Raw genomic sequence first — 19,593 nt, forward strand, 5'->3', positions numbered from 1 at the left:
TCAGCACTCCAGCTGTTTGCCTCCTGCGAGAGAGCGAGCGAGCTGCTCTTCCCTCCGCTGCTCTTGACCCCAGTCACATTCCGCAGGCGGCTGGGAGGCGGCTGCAGCGCTGACGCAAGACCGGCTGGGCTGGCTCTTCCTGCCCCACCTCCCCTGCATCGGGGCTGCAGCCAGCCTTGGCCTAGCCTCCTCCCTTCCTTCAGCACACGCTGGACTCCGAGGCTGCTCTTGGCAGCTGCCGCTTCACCCGGGCCTGGCTTGGGCGTGCTCCCGATGATTCTCCCCACTGCGTTTTTCCTGCCAAGAGCTCTAGTTCTGAGAAAGGACAGAAGCCTCGTTTTACTGGGTCACAGGCCAAAGTTCGTGCAAAGCACCCGGCTGGATCAGACCAAAGGTCCATCGCGGCCGTCAGCATCCGCTTCCCACCTGTGGCCAAGCACCCTCTTCCAGGAAATCCACACGCAGGGCACCACGGCGGCGTCGCTCCCTGCCCTGTGGCTCATTCCCAGCATTTGAGCTCCGGCGGTTGACTTCCTCCGGCCCTGGAGATTCCTTTTCGCCATAACAAGAAGCAGAGCCCTAGATCACAGCAAAGGTCCGTCTGGTTTCTCACGAGAGCCAGCCAGTTAAGCCTCTGGGAAGCCTCCAAGTAGCCCTCCCTTTCCCCCGTTTGCTCCCCAGCAATTAGTGTGCAGTGGTATACTGCCTCTGAATATGGAAGCTCATTTAGCCATTGTGACGACTAGGTCATAGACTTCTCCACCTCCATTCATTTCCCCAGTCCTGTGGCTGTCAACCACATCTTGTGGTGGCAGCATGTTCCAAAGGTTAATTATATGCTGTGGGGACAAATGTTTCCTTGTATCTCTTCTGCATCTACTGCTAGTCAGGCTAATAGGGTGACCCTCATGTTCCCTAGGATTATGAGAGAAGGAAAAATCATCTTTCCACACAGTACAGAATCCTATAAGCCTTTTAGTTCTATCTCCCACGCCCACTCTCACAAACCCCAAAGCTTCAAACCCTTTAGCCTTTCCTTGTAGGGAATGTGCTTGGGCTGAAGCCGGCCTGGAAGCGGCATCCTTTCCTCTTCATCCCGGCTGTAATGAGCAAAGGTCCTCAGCCAAGAATGCTAGTCCTCTAAGACATGGGAACAGAGGAAGTTGCCATATACAGAGTCGACCATTGGTCAGAGTCCCTTTTGGTCTCTGTGGTCTACTTTCCGGAGGAGTAAAAAAAAAAGGGGGGGGGACTTCTAGCCATTAACCTATGACCTGGAGGACTGGAGTCCTTGGCCTTTTGGGGGAACTCATGATAGTGTGGTAGTGACTCCAGGGGAGTGGAGTCAGAATGTGTCACGATGGCACCCCAGGTCATGTCCTCCTCCCAGGTTTTGGGTGGCGAAAAGGTCAGTGTGCCCAGTCCCTACAAACGATGAGTCTGGATGGGAAAATGTCATGCCTGGCTGCCAATAAACCGAGCTGGCAGTTGTTCTAAGGACCATGATGTGGCAGCCCTGGCATATCCACCCTTGTGTAGTAGCCATTTGCAGACTACCTCTCCCTGTCCCTGTGGGGCTCCATCTGAGCCCAAGCGGCTCATGCCTAAATCCTGGGCACTCTTTCGAATGATCAGGACTGAGGCTCTGAGCAGAGGCACTCCTACCCCGGACTTCCGGGCGGACGCCCAGGGCCCCCATACCCCCTGGGGCCCCTCTGGTTAGAAGCTGGCCCCCGCTGCTGCTGCTGCTGGTGAGCTGACAAGTCCACGAGCGACAAAAGGAGGCGGCGCGACAACCCCCCTTGGCTCCAACTGGATGCGAAATTCCCCAGCCGGAAAGGCAACGGAAGGGAAATTCCCAGGGACGGCGGTGGTGGGGGGGCGCAGGAGGCGCTTCTCTTGTTACTCGATTGCTGCAAGGGGGTCAGAGGGGGGGTTTGGTGGTGCCCCGAAAGGCCTGCATGCACCACCCTCCCACCCCCGCCGAGGGCCTGGAGACAAGGGGGCCTGGCTGGGCGCTCTCCTGCCTGGGGGTCTCCCTGGTGCGGGCAGGCAGCCCTGAAACCCGAGCCGCCGCCGCCGCCTCTCCCTCCTCGCCTGCCCGGCAGCAGCCCCCAAGGCCCCCCGCTTGCTCGCTCCCTCCCTCCCTCCTCCTCCCACGTCACTGCGGAGTGTTCCGTCTCCTCCACGCATTTCCTTTTAAGGGCCGCGCTGCGCTGTGTCGGAAGTGGGGGGGGGGGCTGGAGGAGCTCCTGATGCAACAACCCCGGAGCAGGAGGGCAGCGCCGCTGCTGGGGTCGCGGCGGGGCGGGGCGAGCGAATCCCCCTGACTGAGCTCGGTACTACTTTCCACGGGGCACCACCAGCATTGCGCCCTACCCGGTCTAGGCCCGGGAAAGGGGTGGGGGCGGTGGAGTGAGGGGGCCTCCCCCTGCCCAGCTGTGGCTGGTTGGGAGCCCTGGGAACTGCACCTGTTCGCAGGGCTGCCTGCCTGGGCTCGGGAGTCTGGAGCGCCGTGAAAGCTCGGGGGGCGGGGGGAGCTTGGTCCAGCAGGGGCGGGGCTTGGCGGGCGGGCCGAAGAGGACACCCTGCCGCCCTGTCCTGGCCGAAGAGCCTGGCCTCCACTTGGGCCCGATGATGCGGCACAGCGCTGAAGGGAGGCACCGAGCAAATCGGGACATAGGGCTGTCTTCTGGGTCAGGCTGTTGTCCCGTCTAGCTCGGTCGTGTCTACTCTGACTGGCAGCGGCTCTCCAGAGCTTCAGGCGGGAGCCCCCGCCCTCCCTGAAGATGCCAGCGATTGAGCCCCACCCAGCGCCTTCTGCATGTTCCCCCAAAGCTAAGCAGGGGATGCCCTTGGATGCTGCTGCTGCCCCCTCATCCTTTCTCCTTTCCTTGGAGACTCGGGGCGGGGGGTCGGGGTCGGAGGCTGGTCGTTGCCCGGGGCTCCAGGCTTCCATCCTGCGCCCCTCTGGCCTGAGAGCAGACCCAGCTGGTTTCCCAGGCCGTGGAGGCAGCCGCAGCCCGACAAGCTCAGGGGACCCACGGTTTGGACCTGCAAGCCTCGAGGAGGAAACACATGTGAGCTTACTTGCTTATTTGCCGCCGGAAGAAATGCAGGCCGGCCTGTGCAAATTCACTGTTCTGACAGGACAAAGCAGCACACATGCAGGCCATGCATGGAGGCAGGTGGTGGAAGGGGCTGCAGGTGGAACAGAGAAATAGAAACTTGGGGGAAGAGCGGAGAGGAGGCTGCTTGCCTTTGGCTACCTGTGGCAGCAACCAATCAATCATCTTTGTTAGTCATTGACCAGCATAAGACACAGGAGATGATTCCAGGCAGAGTGAAGGACAGTGCTACATTAAAAGGCATTTAGGCACAAAATGGGGCATCAAAATAGCATTAACAGGCCTAAACAGGCATAAAAAGGACAAAAGGAATAAAAGGCACGATTGCTTAAAAGCCTAATTAACATGGCAGGCAAGAAACCAAACAGAGAAGCTCTACAAAAGCTGTGGGGTTTTTTTGGGGGGGAGGGGCTGCTTAGCTCACTGGTAGAGCCTCTGCTTTGTGTGCAGAGGGTCCTGGGTCTAGTCCCCTTTGGAAGCGTCTCCACGTGGACCCAGGAACACCCCCTGCCCTCGCCTGAAACCCTGGAGCCTGCTGCTGCCAGTCAGTGTAGATAGTTCTGAGCCAGATGGACCAAGGGTCTGACTCAGCCGAAGGCAGCTGCTGCTGCTGCTGCTGCACACCTCCACTTCTCAAACTGGGGCTCGCCAGTTGCCAGGTCCCCCACCCTTTCCGCTCAGCCGCTCACATATTTTCCGACCCGTGATGCAACGTGCTTTGTGGTCACCAAGTTTCCGCCTCGAAGGAGATCTGTGCCACCTGCTCCTCTCTGGGCCTGTGAACCAGAGCCCTAGCAAAACCTTTGCAACTCACTGCCACCTTTTCTCAGCAAAGGGGAGCTCCCCCCCCCACCCGGCACACAGGGGACCACCAGCCTGGGAGAGGAGGAGGTCAGAGGCCTCTTGATCAAGACACGTCTGACTCCAGGCCCTGTTTCTGGGGCCTGTTTTCTACACCGAGGCTTTCAACCGTGGGGGTCCCCAGGTGCTGGTGGACTCCTAGTCTAAGCTAAAGAGCCCCCCTCACATGGGAAGCATCTCAGCCCCCTGACCATTTCGCTTGCCCTCTTCTGCGCCTTTCCAGCCAGGGCAGGACACTGACAGCCGCCAACTCTGACTGAAGCTATTTCTGGAGGTTTTTAGAGGTCCCCAGTGTTTTTCACCGCATCAAGCCGTTTAGATCTCCAGGGTCCTTTCAAAAGCCACCCCCCTAATGCCAAGGCTGGGAGATGCCAGTCCAGTCCTGGAAGGCAGGCGGCCCTAGCTAGCAGCTCCAACCTGCAACTAGCTTATCTGGCCTGGGGGGGGGGCAAGCAATCTGGGAAGGCCCCGGTGCTCCACTGAGACGCCCCCTCCCTCTGCTCATGGAAGGGCACACCCACCCTTGGGCCAGGAACTGCAGCGCTGCTTCTTCTTCTTCCCTGGGTGTCTTGAGTTCCTCAAGCCCTCCTCGGCCCGCCTACCCCCGTTTCTTTACCGAGGAGGGGATTTCGCGTTGTGGGGGCGGGAGGGAAGAGACTTCTCTGTGGCCTCTGAGAGCCCTGCGGCACAAAATGAGGAACCGAGGACAGTGAGGGTGTGAGAAGCAGCCCCCTTTTCTAGAAACCGTGGGGCGTTGGGGGAGGGGTGATGGCAGGCGTGGAGTGAGTGTGCGGGGGGCGGGGGGTTAGGAGCACTGAACTGTCAAGTGCTGCACCCTAAAATAGATCGCCAGACACTTTCAGAGGCCCAAATCACAGTGAAAGTGGGTGGGACAGTGAAACAGGAACGCATGGGTAGAGGGCGGGGTGTGTGTGTGTGTGGAATCAATTGTTTACATCAAATGGACACTTGCAGGTAACACCAGCTTACTTCCTCCTGCCCTGCCCAAGAGCCGTGCTGCCTGCAGGCTGGCCATTCGTCAGGTAGAGCTTCAGCTCCACCTGACACATGGCCAGCCTGCAGGCAGCGCAGGAGAGAGAGGAGTTGCCCACGTTGCCCCCCTTGGCGCTCTCTGGGTCCATTCAGGTGAACTGCTGCTGCTGCTGCTGCTGCTACTGCTACTGCTGGGGTTCAAGGCCATCCGCTGATGATGCAGGGCCCCTAAGCTAGAGTTCCCCGATATGGTTGGACTGCATCATCCTCATTCTTGAGTCGTTGTGGATGGGGGTGATGGGAGCTGTAGTCCAAGAACCTCCACGGATCCAAGCTTGGGAGCCCCCCACCTTAAGGCAAGGATAGTGCTGTTTTTCAAGCAAATCCGTAACCAAACATAAGAGCAGCCCTGCTGGATCAGGCCCAAGAAGGCCCAGCTAGTCCCGCCTCCTGCTTCACACAGTGGCCCCCCAGATGCTTCTGGGAAGCCCACAGGCAGGAGTTGAAAGGGGCCTGCCCCCTCTCCTGCGGTGACTCCCCTGCAGCAACTGGGACTCAGAGGCATCCTGCCTTGGAGGCTGGAGGGGGCCTATAGGTTGGTGTGTGAATCTGGGGTGGGGGGTTTCAGGCAGCTGCAGAGCAAAGGACCCCCCACATTCCGCCAGGCAGAGCCGAACGTTTGGCCACGAGGGGACCATGAGAGGAGCGGAGGGGTGTGCTTTGAGACTGTCTTGGGAACTGGGGTCCTGCCAGGCTGACCCCCCCCCGCCCCTTTTCATCTGTGAAAGCCTGGCAGTGGGGTGGGGGGGAGACTTCTGGAGGCTGCTGCTGCAGCTGAGCTCAGAGGTCGCAGGGAAGCGCTAGGATGGAGAGAAGTGAAAGGGGGAACGAAGAGCGAAGCCAGCGGCCGTCAAAACAGCTCACCAGAGGCAGCAGGGGACGGACGGCAGCCTCAGCCTGCATCATGCCCCTTGCCCCCTGCCCGAGCTTTGCTCCCGCACCAACACTGCCCGTGTCGGGGCTTGCCCAGTCGCTGCTGGGTGCTGCCTCTTGCTGGGCCTGCACAGACAGAAGCAGCCAAGTCAGCACAGGCAACAAGCAGCAGCCTTTGTCCAGCTGCTGCCTCTGCTGCCGGAGACTTTGGTCAGCACCACCCTAAGGGTAGACGAGGGCTGGGAGGGGCAACGAGCCTGGCGGTCCTGCTCGCACCACGGCGGAGGATACAGCGGAACTCCCTGCCACTAGACCTATGGCAAACTGTCACGGCAAAATGTACAATTGGGCCTAGAATGGCGAGCTTTGTTTTCAAATACTCTGGCACCTCCAAGAGAGTGCCTCTGAGCATGTGTGGCACGCTTTCCTCCTGGGTGGAACAATTAAAAAAGAATACTTGAGGGCAAAGCGCTTCTGGGCATATGTGGAGTGTTTGTTTTCCTTGAGGACAGAGAGTCTTCAAGCAGCTGTAGAGTTCCCCTTCCAAAAGATACCATCCACGGTAGCTTCAGTCTGGCTTATATCTGTTGTGTAGATGAGAAATAACTGGGTGAGAGGAGTTGGGTCCTTTTGCTCGAGTAGGAATCAGCGAAACATCCTGTCTTTCTCTACCTTCCACCCTACAGATCTGAACGGTTGGCAGCCGGGTGAGAGTCACGGGCTTCTGCCCAAGACCGGCAGGTGAGGCCACCAAGAGCTGGTTCACCATTCAAAGAGCTTTTCACAGAACTGCCCAATGAAGCCCTGCTGTCCTGCCCAGAGTACCCTACTGCCACCATCTCCAAGGGAGAGGGTTGCCTTTTCCTGCATGCAGCATACAAGACGCAGCTCAATGCTGCTGGAGGGAACAGCAGGAGGCCAGGATCTTGCTTGCAAGGCACTGAGGCACAAATCCTTTCTGGGTGGAGTTTGCCACTTCTCTGAACTGTCCATGCTGGTGCCTTGACAAGCTAGGAGTAAAGCCTGGCATCAGAACCCACCCAAAGACCCAACTCAATGCTGCCTTTTCTCGCCTCTGGAGTTAGCTGCTTCCCTGTGCCTTTGCACTCCATGGCCCGAATGGCTTATCAAGAGCGTCAGGCAGCCGGGCAGGGCCGTCGAACAGCGAGTTCTTCCAGTCTAGGTAGAGTTCGGGTGATAGCATGGGTGTGCCCACTAAAAGCCACTCACTGGTGCATTGCAAGCCGCTGGAATGTGAGCAGACCACACCCCACACAGCGTCAGCACTGACGCAGGCACCAAGCGAGCTCCACAGCACCGCCAGTTCCCAGGTGTGGAGTTTCACCCCTCTGGGGTTTCATGAGCCTGCAAGTCAGTTGTGCAAACACTATTTGCACGGACATCCCTGGCTCTCTCTGCACCAGGGAGTCTTCCGTGCTCAACAAAAACCAGAGCTGCTCAGGACAGGAGAACTGGGGAGGAGCTCTCTGCATTCATAGCTGTGGGAACCCCTCCCTTCCAGGCTGGGCTGGGGAGGCTCACCAGAGTCAGAAACGGAGCCTTTGGAACATATTCTCAACACTTTTTCTGTTTGAGTTGGCTTCTGGTGACTTTATCTCATGTGTGATTGCCACGGCAATAATCTGAAGCCTGTTTTACACCAGAGGTGTGGAACTTCAGCCCTCTTGCAGATGTTGACTACAACTCCAGTCATTCCTGACTATTGGCTGGGGATGATGGGAGTTGTAGTCCAAGAACATCTGGAGGGCCGAAGCTGTGCAGCCATAACACTGTGGCCCTCAGGTGTACTGTGATCCTGGGAGTTTCCCTTACAGGAAAAAGAACAAGCAAGATTCCTTGGCTCAGAGTTGCATCAGCTGGGATGTCCCAAGACTCAGAGTTCCTCCCCGGCTTCTGAGCAACTGTGCAGTTGGCCTGCGGGCATCGGCTCCTGACTGCAGCCACCCGGCTGAAGCAGGTCAGTTCTTTGATGGGAAGCTACCTGGAACCCTTAGGCAAAACCCCAGTTGGGGCAGCAGGAAAGCAGGCAGTGAAGGCCTATCAGATGCCCTGGGTCAAGTGCTAGCAAGGCCCCCTCTTGGGGGGCAGGAAGGACCGGCAGGGCAGGCTGGCAGGAAGCCTAGAAGGGTGGTGGTGGCGGCTGGTAGCTCCCCCCAGCTGCCAGTCATCCAGGAGACACCCGGGAGGAGGGCACTGTAGAGCTCCCCCAGCCCCTCCCTATTACCCACAGTGCCAATAGCACAAGTGTCCATTTTTTTTGAACCAGAGAGCTCTGCCTTCAAGCCCCTCTGGACACTTAACATCCTCTGGCAAATCTGTCCTCCTAGTGAACATGTCCATGAGAAGCATTCATGTTCCCAACTATTCATTCTTGCCTCTCTTCAGTGTCTCCATGGAACGCAAGCTGTGTGTGTGTGTGCGTACACCTCCCCCAGCAGAGATCTTGCAGTCAGTTGGCCACGGGAAAGCCTACTTCTGCTGGTGACCACGAAATCGAAGGAAACTTGCGTGAGCAAAGTTGGGCTCCTGCTTTTCTGGGGACAGGTAGAGGTGAAAAGCCTCATAATTTCAGACGTGGGCCAAATTGGGTAGGTATTGGTCACAAAATGTCTCTGCCTTTTTAGAGCGTGCACGCCTTTTCGAGAGAGGAACTAGCTAACCACTTATTCCACTAATAGAATGTGGGGAGAAGCTTCCGCTCAGTGGTAGAGAACAAGCGTTGCATTCAGAAGGTCCCAGGTTTAACCCCTGGGTCTTCCAAGTTGGACTGAGAGCAGCTGCCAGTCAGTGTAGACGATACTGGCCTAGAGGAACCAAGAGTCTGGCTGAGTCTAGTTTCAAGTCTACCAAGTTGGCAGCGGCTGAAGGGAGCAGTTTCCTTGGGTTGCCCAGAGCCAGCTTCTGGTTCTGCCAGGGCAAGATGATCCAACAGAAACCCTTCTATGCAAAGTATCAAGTTTGCATCATGTTCACCCCCCTGCAGACTAGTCTTCCCTGGTGCATTTTGTGCCCCCACCCCACTCAAAGTTTTAACGTCAGAAAAGTACACCTGATGACTGGTTGGTGAATGAAAATAAAGTGTGTTAGAAACTGTAGAGAACCTTTCTGCTGGAATATGCCGTAAAAAGCGATATATCTTCTTCAGAAGAAACATCTTCTCTATTCTTGCACAAGAAAAGATCAGAGACATAGACCTCCTAATCTTTGAATTTATTATTAATAATGTAATTATTTGTTGCACCATTATTAATTTCTTTTTGAAGTTCAGAAAGGAAATACTCTAATAGCAAACATTTTATACAGTTTTCACACAATGTCTCTCTTCTTTTGCTTTCTTCAAACACCATATATATATATATATTATTATTTTGGAATATTACAAAAAGATAAATACAATATAAAATTCTTTTGAATAAATAAGTCTATAAATAGTTTTGGTTTAGCGCATCATTACAAAGTAAACAGAGGGTTTTTTTAAAAACACACAAAACAATAATTATATGCAGGTGGTCAGCCTCAACATTGATTCATAAAAGAACAAATACTCCCCCCGCCCCCCCCCGCCCTGCTCTGGTCTCTGCAGGTTTCCCTATTTTTTTTTGCCGCTGGTGAACCAACAAATAATGTGGCTGTCTAATTAAGGCTTCAATCCCATGTATGTTCTCCTCAAAGTAGGCTCCACTGGCTACAGTAGGACTTACTTCCAAGACAACATGGACAAGATTATGTCCTTAGGCCAGCAATCTGGGTTGGTATCACAAAAGACATTTTTGTCTGACACAGTCAGACCTAATGTTGCCAATCAAGAGTCCCTAAGAATCAGGGGGCTCTTTCCCCATCTTTCCAACTCATCCCAACCTCTGATTAAACCTTCAGCCATGTAAACAAGTAACAGATGGAAACGAAGAGTCAAGGATGTTATTCTCTCAGGCTGAGAGACTGTGTGTCTGGCAAGTGCCAGGATGAGCAAGGAGGGGAGCTTGAGTTGTTTGGTGAAAATGTTTTCATTCACACCCTGTCACAAATGCAGACCCACATATCCCATAGGAGGGTCATAACCCCATCCCTGTCAATTTTCAACCCTCACCCACCCTCGTCAAATCTATTCTCTCCTGGCATTCGAGATCTACCCAGTGCTAGGTGGGGACAGCCCATATTCTCAGGGGTGGAGACAGACGCCACCATCTACTGTGGACCAAAGACCTGGATCCAAGAGTCATCCTGAATGTTGGACAAATGTTCCCAGACCTTTGTGGGGGGGCGGGGGGGGAGGAGGAGAAAGACAGCAAAATGGGAGAAAACGGAAGCTCAGCTCCCCAGCTCCCAGTTCTCAACCCCCTAGTATCAGAGGATTAGCTTGGGGGTTGTTCACAGTATGATATCAGAAACAAGACAGTTTTTAAAAGCTTTTTAAAAGACACAAACAAACCAGCCACCAAGCTGTCTCCTCCAAGGTGCAATCTCTTGCCCTTCCCAGGCGAAAGGATAGACACCTGCTACATACAGGGAAACAAGCCTAGCTCCTGCCAGAATCCTCTAGGAGAGGTGAGAGTCTGCTTGTGCAATGCTCAGGCACTGAAGCGGGGGGCGGGGGGGCATAAGATGGGGCAAGGAAGGGCAGAGGTTTCCCCTTGGCCCAACACGGAGGATTTCACAGGACGAGAGAAAAAAGCAGGTATCCCTGCACAAGAGAGGGCTGTTTACACATGACACACGGTTCATTTTGAACTGCAGTGTGAGTGTGTGTGTGTGTGTGTGTGTGTGTGTGGAAACAAGGAGGGGGCTCACGGTGAGTGTGGGGGGGGCAGGCAAAGAATACAGAAGTGAGGAGGGTGGGGGGAACTTGGCCCCCTGCCTCTGGGTCAAGGTCCGTTTGGTCATCTGGCTGCTGGGGTCACTAGCCAGCGCAAGCAGAGAGCCGCCTCCTTCCGCCACGGGGACCCTTCCAAGCCTGTTTAAGGCACTTGTGGGGGAACAGAACAGATGGGGACCCATTGGGATTTCTGCCTCGGAAGGCAGCTCGTTTTCCAGGCACACTCGGATTCTATAAGGCAGGAAAGCAAGCGGGAGGGAGTCCCGGCCTCTTGCTCCACATCATCTGCAAGGACCCACTTGCACCCTGGGAGGGGGCCTCGGGCCTTGCCTCAGCTTCAGCCTCTGGAGCACAGCTGCTCCGAAAAGGCCACCTTGTTTCGGGGCCCTGGACTAGAGGGTGAGGAGAGCCCAGCCCGCCCTGCAAGGGAAAGTCATCCATAGAGATGCACTGACAAATCACTCCCCGCATTACAACCCAAAGCGAATTTTAAGCACACCAAGGGCAGGTGCAGGCTGCTCACTCGGAGACAGAGAAGCGGTTGAAGATGGGCAGTCGGTGAGAGCTCCCCACGGGCCCGCCGGGGGTCTGCAGATCAAAGACGGGCGAGTAGGACCCACTCAGGCTGCTGGAGCTGCTGTAGCACTCCGGGTCGGAGAGGGAGTTGCTGGAGGCGGTTCGGGGCAGGTGGGAGGCTGTGGAGGAGGTGGGGGTCCCAGGGGTGGCGGAGAAGCTGGGGAAGTAATCCCGCGAGGCCTGGGAAGGGCTGCCGAGGCTGGCGGACTTCCCACAACGGCACGAGCAGCATCCTTCAGGGGCGGAGGAGGCGAGGGGCTCCCCCAAGGTGGAGACGCGAGAGACGGGGTCCGAGGCCAGCTGGCCGAAGCTCGGAGAGAAGAGGTCGGTGGAGGCCGGCGGCGGCGAGACCGAGGGAGCCCGGGCAAAGGAGGCGGGGTCGGCGACGCTGAGCAAGGGAGACGCCCGGCGGCCGGCCGGCACCCCGGAGTAGCTGACGCTCTGGCGCAAGAGCTGAGGCGAGGAGCCGGTGGACGCAGAGCGGCTCTGGGCCTCTCCGGGGGCGTGGATGAAGTGGCAGCGCGAGCCGTAGGGGCAGTCCCCGTGGAGGTAGAACTTGTGGCACAGCTCCGTCTTGTACTTGGGGTGGCGGCTCACTGTCCGCAGCTCGGCGGTGCCGTGGGCGAACTGGCACTTGGCCCCGTAGCGGCACTTGCCCGTCTCGCTGAAGGTGCGGCAGAGCTCCGTCTTGTAGCGGGACGGCACGCCCGGGGCCTGCGGCGGCAGCTTGAGCGGAGGGAAGCCCGGAGGCGGGGGCGGGAGCGCCCTCCCCTCAATGAGGCTGACCGAGCGGTCGGGCCGCAGCGGGGGGCGCTGCCCCGGTTCGCCCAGCGGCCGGAGCTGCTCGGCCGTCGGGCTCCAGAGGCTGCGCAGGGGCCACACTGGGGAGGGGTCCCCACTGCTGTAGTCCGACGAGGAGGTGGAATGGCGCCGGGAGAGGCGGGGGAGAGACTCTTCGTGGTCTTCGCTCAGAGACAGGTTGTAGAGATTCTGCAAGGGGGGCGGGGGGAGGGGGAGAAAGAGGGGTTAGTGAGAACGGAGCAGCCACATCCCCTTCGTAAGGGTCGCAGCACATGGCACCCCCCCCTTGAGTCTCCGGTGACCCATAACACACACACCCCCGGCCAATAAGTGGCTGTTGACACTTATCCCCTCTTTACACACCACCCAGAACCTCTAGAATGGCAGCCCCCTTGGAAGCCTGACTCGCATCTCCGGCCCCTCCCTCATTCCACCTCCCCACCACTTGCTGCATAGACACAACTCTCTGGTGTACACACACACACACACACACACGGGCCTGCTTCACACTTCAGGACCAGAGAGGTATTTGGGAAGGATCCACAGCGTGAGCAGCTGCTCCAACCCCACAGCGCACACTTTTGTTCTGCCTCGAACTTCTTGACGGAGCCCGTCAGCTAAGCCACTGAGCATGCAGCACGGCCTGATGGACCCCTGAATCGTGTGAAGCCGGCCTGAAGAACTAGCAGCCTGCGGCCGAAAGCACTGAGCACAGCCCCGGAAGCCTCATCTGTGACACCCGCTCTCATGTGTGGACGGAGCATCACTTGGGGCCACAGACTAAGGTCTCCTCTGCACTTCAACATGTCTAGGGTGTGTCCATGCGTGCAGCAGGTGGGGGTCGCCATCACCCTCCAGAAAAGTGGGTCTCTCTCCAAGAGGTGTTTTTGTTTTAAAAGAAGAGTGACATCCCAGTTCAGCTGCCTGACTCCCCCCGAATGTTCTTGATACTGGGGAAGTCGAGGAAGGACTAACAAGAGGCTCGGAAAGCAATCCGGGCCACGGCAAGCAGCAGAACCGTGACGTCAGACGGACGGATATAGCCTTGGTGGGCTGGGCCGGAGCTATTTTTACATGAGGTGGGGCTGGGCGAGAGCTGGAGGCAGATCAGCTGCTCTGGGGCTGCAGAGCGAAACACCAGGGTTGGGGTGGGTGTTCCACGAGACTCACATTACTGTTTTGTGTATTTTTAATTGGCTATTTTAATATCCTCATGACAGCAACACTAAACACATGTTTATAAACGTCGGGTTGTTTTTGTTTTTTGTAAACCGCCTTGAGACTTCCCTAATGGGAGGTATATAAATGCATCAAATAAATAAAGTGTCTTGCCTCTTAATTCTAAGGTGTGATTCCCTTGCATGAATCTCACGAACAGGAACTGGGCAGAGAGTTTTAGATTTCCTTTAGACTTGTGCAAGAGAACTTCCCAGGGGTTTCTTGAAACTGGCCAAGCTTGAAGAAAAATATTTATGGGGCAAATGGCCATCAATAGTTTTATCTATTATTCTTTAAAATCATATTTGGTGGAAGTTAATGGTAGTGTTTTATGAGTGGGAGGAAAAAATCGGAACAAAACAAGTTTTGAGCCCTGCCCAAAGTCTTGGGTGTTCTACATCACACAGTCATGTGAACTCAAATGAATAAAATCCAAGTGGAAGGTTGTCTTGGTTTCCCCCAGGGCAGGAATCTGGACATTTGCGTGGTGTTTGTGAAAGAAACACATGCAGCAGAGTCCCTGCCCCAGAAAAGATACCATCTTAGATGGGAGGAGACAAGAGGGGTCAAGATGGAGGCGAAGGGAAGAGAGAAGTGACAGTGAAGAAGCGGCCAAGAAGGGGAGGAGTCGAGGAGGGGAAGCTGAGAAAGGGGAGCCCTTGATGGACAAGAAGGGGTCGAAGAAAGAGGACAGGCAGGGGCGATTTCACAAAAAAGCAGGAGGAGGCCTGTGAAAAAGGAGGCGAGTCAAGGGAATGAGATTGTGACGAACAAAAAAGGAAGAGAGAAACAGGAGACTTTAAAGAGCCCCAAGGCTCAAACGTGGATGCCATTGTGGCTGGGGAAGATTGGCAGTTGTAGACCAGCCATATCTGGGACTCGGGTTTGAGAACCCCTGCCATAAGGACTAGAAACTTGAAATTAAGGCCAAGCAACAGAAAGTCTGCGACGGCAATGAATGCACCACAGAGAGACCTTAAAGACCAAGTTGAAGACAGATCATCCTGGAGAGAATCTATCTAGTTGGGTCGCTAAGAGTCGACACAGACTTGATTACACTTAATCAATCCAACAGAAAGTCAGTGCTATAGGACTGTTAAGTTTCATTTCCTACTTTTTTTTGTTTGCTCCTGATCTCCTCCGTCAGACGAGCTCCCTTCCCCCCACCCCCAAATCAGCAAAATGACTGCATTATGCAAAATGGCTGCTCTTCAAGGCAGGCCTCTTGATCTGAAAAGATGACCCATGTTTTGGAACGTCAGTCATAGCCCCTCCACGCTTCTGGCATCGAATACCCACACACACAGAGTTTTCCTCATCTGGCACAAACATCTTGCTGTACAGAGAGGGGCGTGAAGGCAAGAAAGGAATGGAGAGGGCATCTAGCCACCCACAGGAAAAAAAGCCACCCACGACTTCCTGGACGGCCAGCAGGGTGTACAGCTCCAACAGGAAGCTACGGCCCTCCAGAGCTCTTTGTGAATGACAAATCAAGGGAGGACTGAACACCAAATTAAGGTGTCCGGCTGAACTTACATCTGATGTTTAAAGACAAATACGTGGCTTTTCCAGGGGTCAACTGTTCATTCTTTTCCCACTAAAGATAGTAATAGTGACCAAGTTCCAGAATGATGGAATTATTTAAACCCAGTCAAAAATTGCTACAGTGTATTTTGCTTTCACATGTCCAGGCAGGCCTCACAGGGCTTTGTCCAAAACCATGGGTGAAAAGCCAGCCTATATATGCTCCAGGGCTCAGTCCTGGAACTCATGGGCTGAAATCTGAAAGCAGCAAGTGAAGTGGCCAGAGAAGAGGGTGCCTCTGGGCATGTGTGGAGTAGCCTTCCCTCACAACCAAACACCACCCCAAAGTATTCAACAAGGACCAGCTAGCAACTTAAACACTCTTGGTTTTGCTACATTTCCTCCACCCTGCTAAACTTCAAATGGCCCCTGAACCCAAAGATTGGGCCCTTGGATGTGAAACTACAGTGCCCATCAGCCTCAGCCATACTCAGCCACGGTGACAGGGGATGATAGGAGTTGTAGTCCAACACCTGAGAGGGCCCAGGCTTGAGTGTCCTTGGGTTTACCACGCCAGTCTTAAGGCTGCCCCACAGCCCAAGACGCGTCAACTTGGGCTGCTCCATTTCTCAACTTTCTGTGCATCAGTCCAGTGAGTCAGATGAGCAGAAAACTGGAGTTTTAAGGAAATACTTAAAGGGGGAAGCTCTTGAATTCAGTTGAGAAGAGACCAGAACAAGTGCTGTTGAAATGGAGCCTAGCTGATGCCTGCCTAAGACTGGAGGCCTCTTTACGTGCTGCGTGTCTCCTGGGAGGGGTGCGGCCTTTTTCGCTTGAGCAAGACTGCCAGGGTGCTTCCGAGGGCTCCGGAATGGGTGAGGAGGGTGGGCTGATGCTTTTTAACCAGGCAGAATCTTTTGTTTAAATAAAGAAGGTCTCATAGACAGATTCTTAAATGGAAACACCTCTTTAGTTACAGGTATCCATTTGCAGGTGGCTCAAAGCACTGGAATCTCCAGTACTACACAGGTCCATTTGCCTCTCTTTTTAAGAAGAGGCAGAGAAGCATCTGCCGATTGGATTGTGCCAAGAATCCAATGGGAACCAGAACTGAAGCTCTCTCTTTGGTAGTCCACCTTGTGTTGTTACTGAGTTTTACCTACACGACAATCTGCCCGAGGAGTTCTGTGCAACTCAACGCTTACATTAAAAAGTCTAAAAACTGAACCAATAGGAAGCAACCAGGTCCCCAACCTTGGCAAAACTGTCTGGTTAGGGCTTGCAACTGAACTAACCTGGCTCTAAGCAGAGTGGCTTCTTACAGCACGCGGCACCCTCATGGGGCCATTGAACTATCCTGTTGAGGCCGCTGTGCCTGACCCTGGGAAACACAGACAAGTATTTGGGAGGAGGTCTCATCTTTCACACCTGGCTATGTATGCATAGAGTTTTATCCCAAATAAAAATATACACCCCAAGAGGTAGGGTAGTCAAAGACCGTCACTGGCCAGAGGACATGAAGTTTCATGGCTGAGAAGCGGCCTAGTCCAGTACTATCTAAGCCTTTTGGATCCTTCCCCAAACTTCCTCCAAGTTGGATCAGTTCTGTGCAAGACACATTCCTGACGCAAAATTCTAGTGGATTGTGACTCCTCCTTGTAAGCAACAAGAGGATTTGAGAACTCAAGGCCAAAATGTCTCTGTCACCAGACACATGAAGTCTGGCTTGATTCTCAGCGTGTGCAAGAAATGCAGCTTTTGACCCAGAAAGTGTCACTCCAGGAAGCACCAGCTCAGCATTCCTGTTTGTGCCGCTTATCATCGCAGAAAAGAGGAAAGGAGGCGGGGTGGGGTGGGGGTGTAGGGCAGGGCAGAAGCACAACTAACTGTCAACGTTTTCCTATAAAGCAAGAAGCTGCATTTGTCCTGCTATGACGTTTAGGCCTGTTTTTAATCTAGAAAGGCAACTGGATTTGCAATGTATCCAAGTTTTCTCTTCTTTTAACATCTACAGATTCATAAATCAATTTTAGTTTCCCTGGGAATAACCAGCTCCTAAGTGAAAAGTTTACATTATTTTAAGTCTTTTGCAAATGCACCCAGGGACTAAACAGCATTCCAGTCCCACAGTGCTACAGAAATTCATTATATGTGACTGACATGTCAACTTGACCTTGACTTGTTTGAATGTTTCAAGGAGACAAGAAAGGGTGTTTCTTTTAAAAACACACACACCCCTATATATTTAAATTCCTAAATATCTATTTTCTCAGAACCTGAAGCTGGTCAAGTTTTCTGAGTAGCATATGTAAAACTTTACAGCTGAAGGGTGAGGCTTGGCTTGAATGATATAAGTTTTAGAGAGCAGAATCACGGAGGGGGGGGGTGTTTTAAACTGTCTGCTACCCACACAAAACCCTTCCTGCCACTCCCTGAATTTCAACAACTCTGAGCCAGGCCCCTTAGAAGCACAGAGCTCTGTGGAAGTCAGAAGCTTGCACATCTATGCAACAGATGTTCGCTACAGTGTGTTGGCGGGCGCTGGGTATTTATCGTTCTCCAGGATAAACGCAGCAACAACAACAGCAGCTTGTACCAAACAGACGACGGCGCAAGGGAAGGCTGTGGAGGGCAGAAGGAAGCCCTACAGCGCTAGGGGGCTGCCTGCCAGTGCAGCTCTGGGTATGAAGAGAGCCCCCCGCCCGCCCCGCTAAACACCACCCTTTGCCTCCGCTCTGAACTAGAGCTTGCGCAAGTTCGAGAGAGAATCCGGCGACGAGCGAGAAGCAGAAAAGCAACGTGGCGGCACTGCGGCCGGGCCCCTTTTTATGCCAGCCGCCCGGGCGGGGGCCTCCAAGATGGGCCACGTCGGGGCTGGCGAGGAGCGGAGAGCGCCAAGCCCGGCAAGATCGACCTCGCCCCCGCCCCGCCCCGCCCCGCCCCCCGACAAGCCCAGGAGGCCCCGGGCTAGCGAAGCCGACGCGTTCTCGGCAGCCGCGGGAGAGCTGCTCGCCGCCGGCCTGCCTGGGCACAGAGCGGGGCGCGGGCTGCCCCGAGGCTGGGCAAGAGCGCGCCGCCGCGCACACCCTCCCTCCTCGGCCAGCCTTGGGCAGTGGCGGGGCAGAAGGAGGAGGCGGCGGATCTTCCCAGGTCCGCCAGGGCTGCCCACCTACCCGCGAGACGCACGTCTGGGGCGGCAGCACCATCCGAATAGAGCGCCGGGACTATGCGGGCGGGAGTCTCGCGGCCCGGGGGCCAAGCGGCGCTAGCGAGCATTGCGCCTCGGAGGAGGCCAGCGGTGGGTGGCTCCGGCACCCAAGGCACCAGCAGCCAGCCGAGCCGCATTGGGCTCGCCGAAGCCCCGCTTGCCAGCCTCTCCTTCGGGAAGGCGTCCCGGCCCGGGCGGAAAAGACCGAGACAAAGGCGGCGGCGAGGAGGGAGGAGGAGCGCCTCGCGCTGGGGCGCAGCAGCAGCTGGCCGGGGAGTGGGGAGGCCCCTTACCTCGTAGAGGGTGGAGAGGTCCAGGATGGAGCTCATGGCGACGGCTCGGGGCGGGCGGGCGAGCTGGAGCGGGGCTGTGGCGGCTGCCTGAGCGGCTGGCGACGCGACTGTGACCGGAGCGCGGCTCTTCCGCCTGCGCGCAACTCTCTCGCAACTCCAGCTGCAGCAGCACTGAGAAGCGCAGCGGCCCCGACGCTCCTTATATAAAGAACGCTCCGTCCCCCGATGACTCATCGGCGGCCGGCGGAGGGAGCGGCCGGGAAACGGCGCGGCTGCTGGCGGAGGAGGGCGGAGCCGCAGGCAGCGGACAGGGGAGGCGAGGCGAGGCGAGGCGCCCCCCGCCCCGAAAGAGAGGCCCCCTCGCAGCGCCCCCCCCCTCAGAAAGGCTGCCCGGCCTGCTGGCGAGAGAATGAAGAGCAGCCCGTCAAAGTAGCGTGAGCGGCGGCGGCAGCTTTGGGCAGGGCCCGATCCACACGTGATGCCCAACACGTTTCCAACACGGGACGTAGCTGGCTCGGGGAGAGGGGCCCGCCCGGGTTCCCCACTTTCTCTGGCGGCCCCTCGGAGGGTGACGAAGGAAATAGGGAGGGGTGGTGGAGCTTCCTACTGGGGGGGGGCGGTTCTTTGAACCCACCCGCTCCATTACGGCTCCAGCCCTGCCTCCAGCCAGTGCCCAAGGCACGCTGGACACGGGCACAGCAGCCCACTTGGACCCGAAGGGCCTGTCCCCAAGCTTGCTTCCGAGATAAATGCCGGGCGGGCAAGGCCTCCTTACCGCGGGGAGGAGGAAGCTCATCGCCCCCCACCCCGCGCCGGACACTCTTTGTGTGAAGGGGGTGCGCCCCTGAGCAAGGTCACCTGCGTTTCCTTGACCCGCAAGCAAGGTGTGGCGCTGCTCACTCTGTTCGGTCCGAAGAGGGCTACAGTCATACATACAAACAAACAGGAGTTCAAGGTACAGACATCTGTACACTCCTACAACATAATATCTGAAGAGGGCTCAGGATTTGACCCTCAAAGAGGGCAGGAGGAAAAGGATCTCTGGCCAACACAAATGTCCTCAGTCACTCTCACACACGCCAAAGGACGAGTCAGTGATCTGTCTCTCTCTCTGGGGGCAAGGGGAGTCCCTCAGCAGTGGTGCTACGACCAAGAAGGCCCTGCCTTGGGGATCTGCCACATGGGCCTCAGTTCACAGCGGCCCAGACAGCAGGGCCTGGCGCT

General features: G+C 55.9%; 1 protein-coding gene across 1 annotated transcript in view; it reads right to left on the reverse strand.

The window, feature by feature from the left end:
* ZFP36 (ZFP36 ring finger protein) overlaps window positions 1-18,618 on the reverse strand; it is a 38,773-nt gene extending 20,155 nt beyond the window's left edge. Inside the window, exons 1-9 of the mRNA XM_053267668.1 lie at window positions 18,370-18,618; window positions 11,273-12,315; window positions 6,588-6,603; window positions 5,984-6,137; window positions 4,606-4,669; window positions 3,091-3,201; window positions 2,380-2,650; window positions 1,702-1,913; window positions 21-315 (exon numbers count right to left, since the gene is read on the reverse strand). Coding sequence (XP_053123643.1) covers window positions 21-315; window positions 1,702-1,913; window positions 2,380-2,650; window positions 3,091-3,201; window positions 4,606-4,669; window positions 5,984-6,137; window positions 6,588-6,603; window positions 11,273-12,315; window positions 18,370-18,603 — 2,400 coding nt within the window. The 5' untranslated portion in view covers window positions 18,604-18,618. The remainder of the gene's footprint in view (window positions 1-20; window positions 316-1,701; window positions 1,914-2,379; window positions 2,651-3,090; window positions 3,202-4,605; window positions 4,670-5,983; window positions 6,138-6,587; window positions 6,604-11,272; window positions 12,316-18,369) is intronic.
* Window positions 18,619-19,593: the final 975 nt, after the last annotated feature.

The sequence above is a fragment of the Hemicordylus capensis genome, chromosome 7, assembly GCF_027244095.1.
Source record: "Hemicordylus capensis ecotype Gifberg chromosome 7, rHemCap1.1.pri, whole genome shotgun sequence".
NCBI lineage: Eukaryota > Metazoa > Chordata > Lepidosauria > Squamata > Cordylidae > Hemicordylus > Hemicordylus capensis.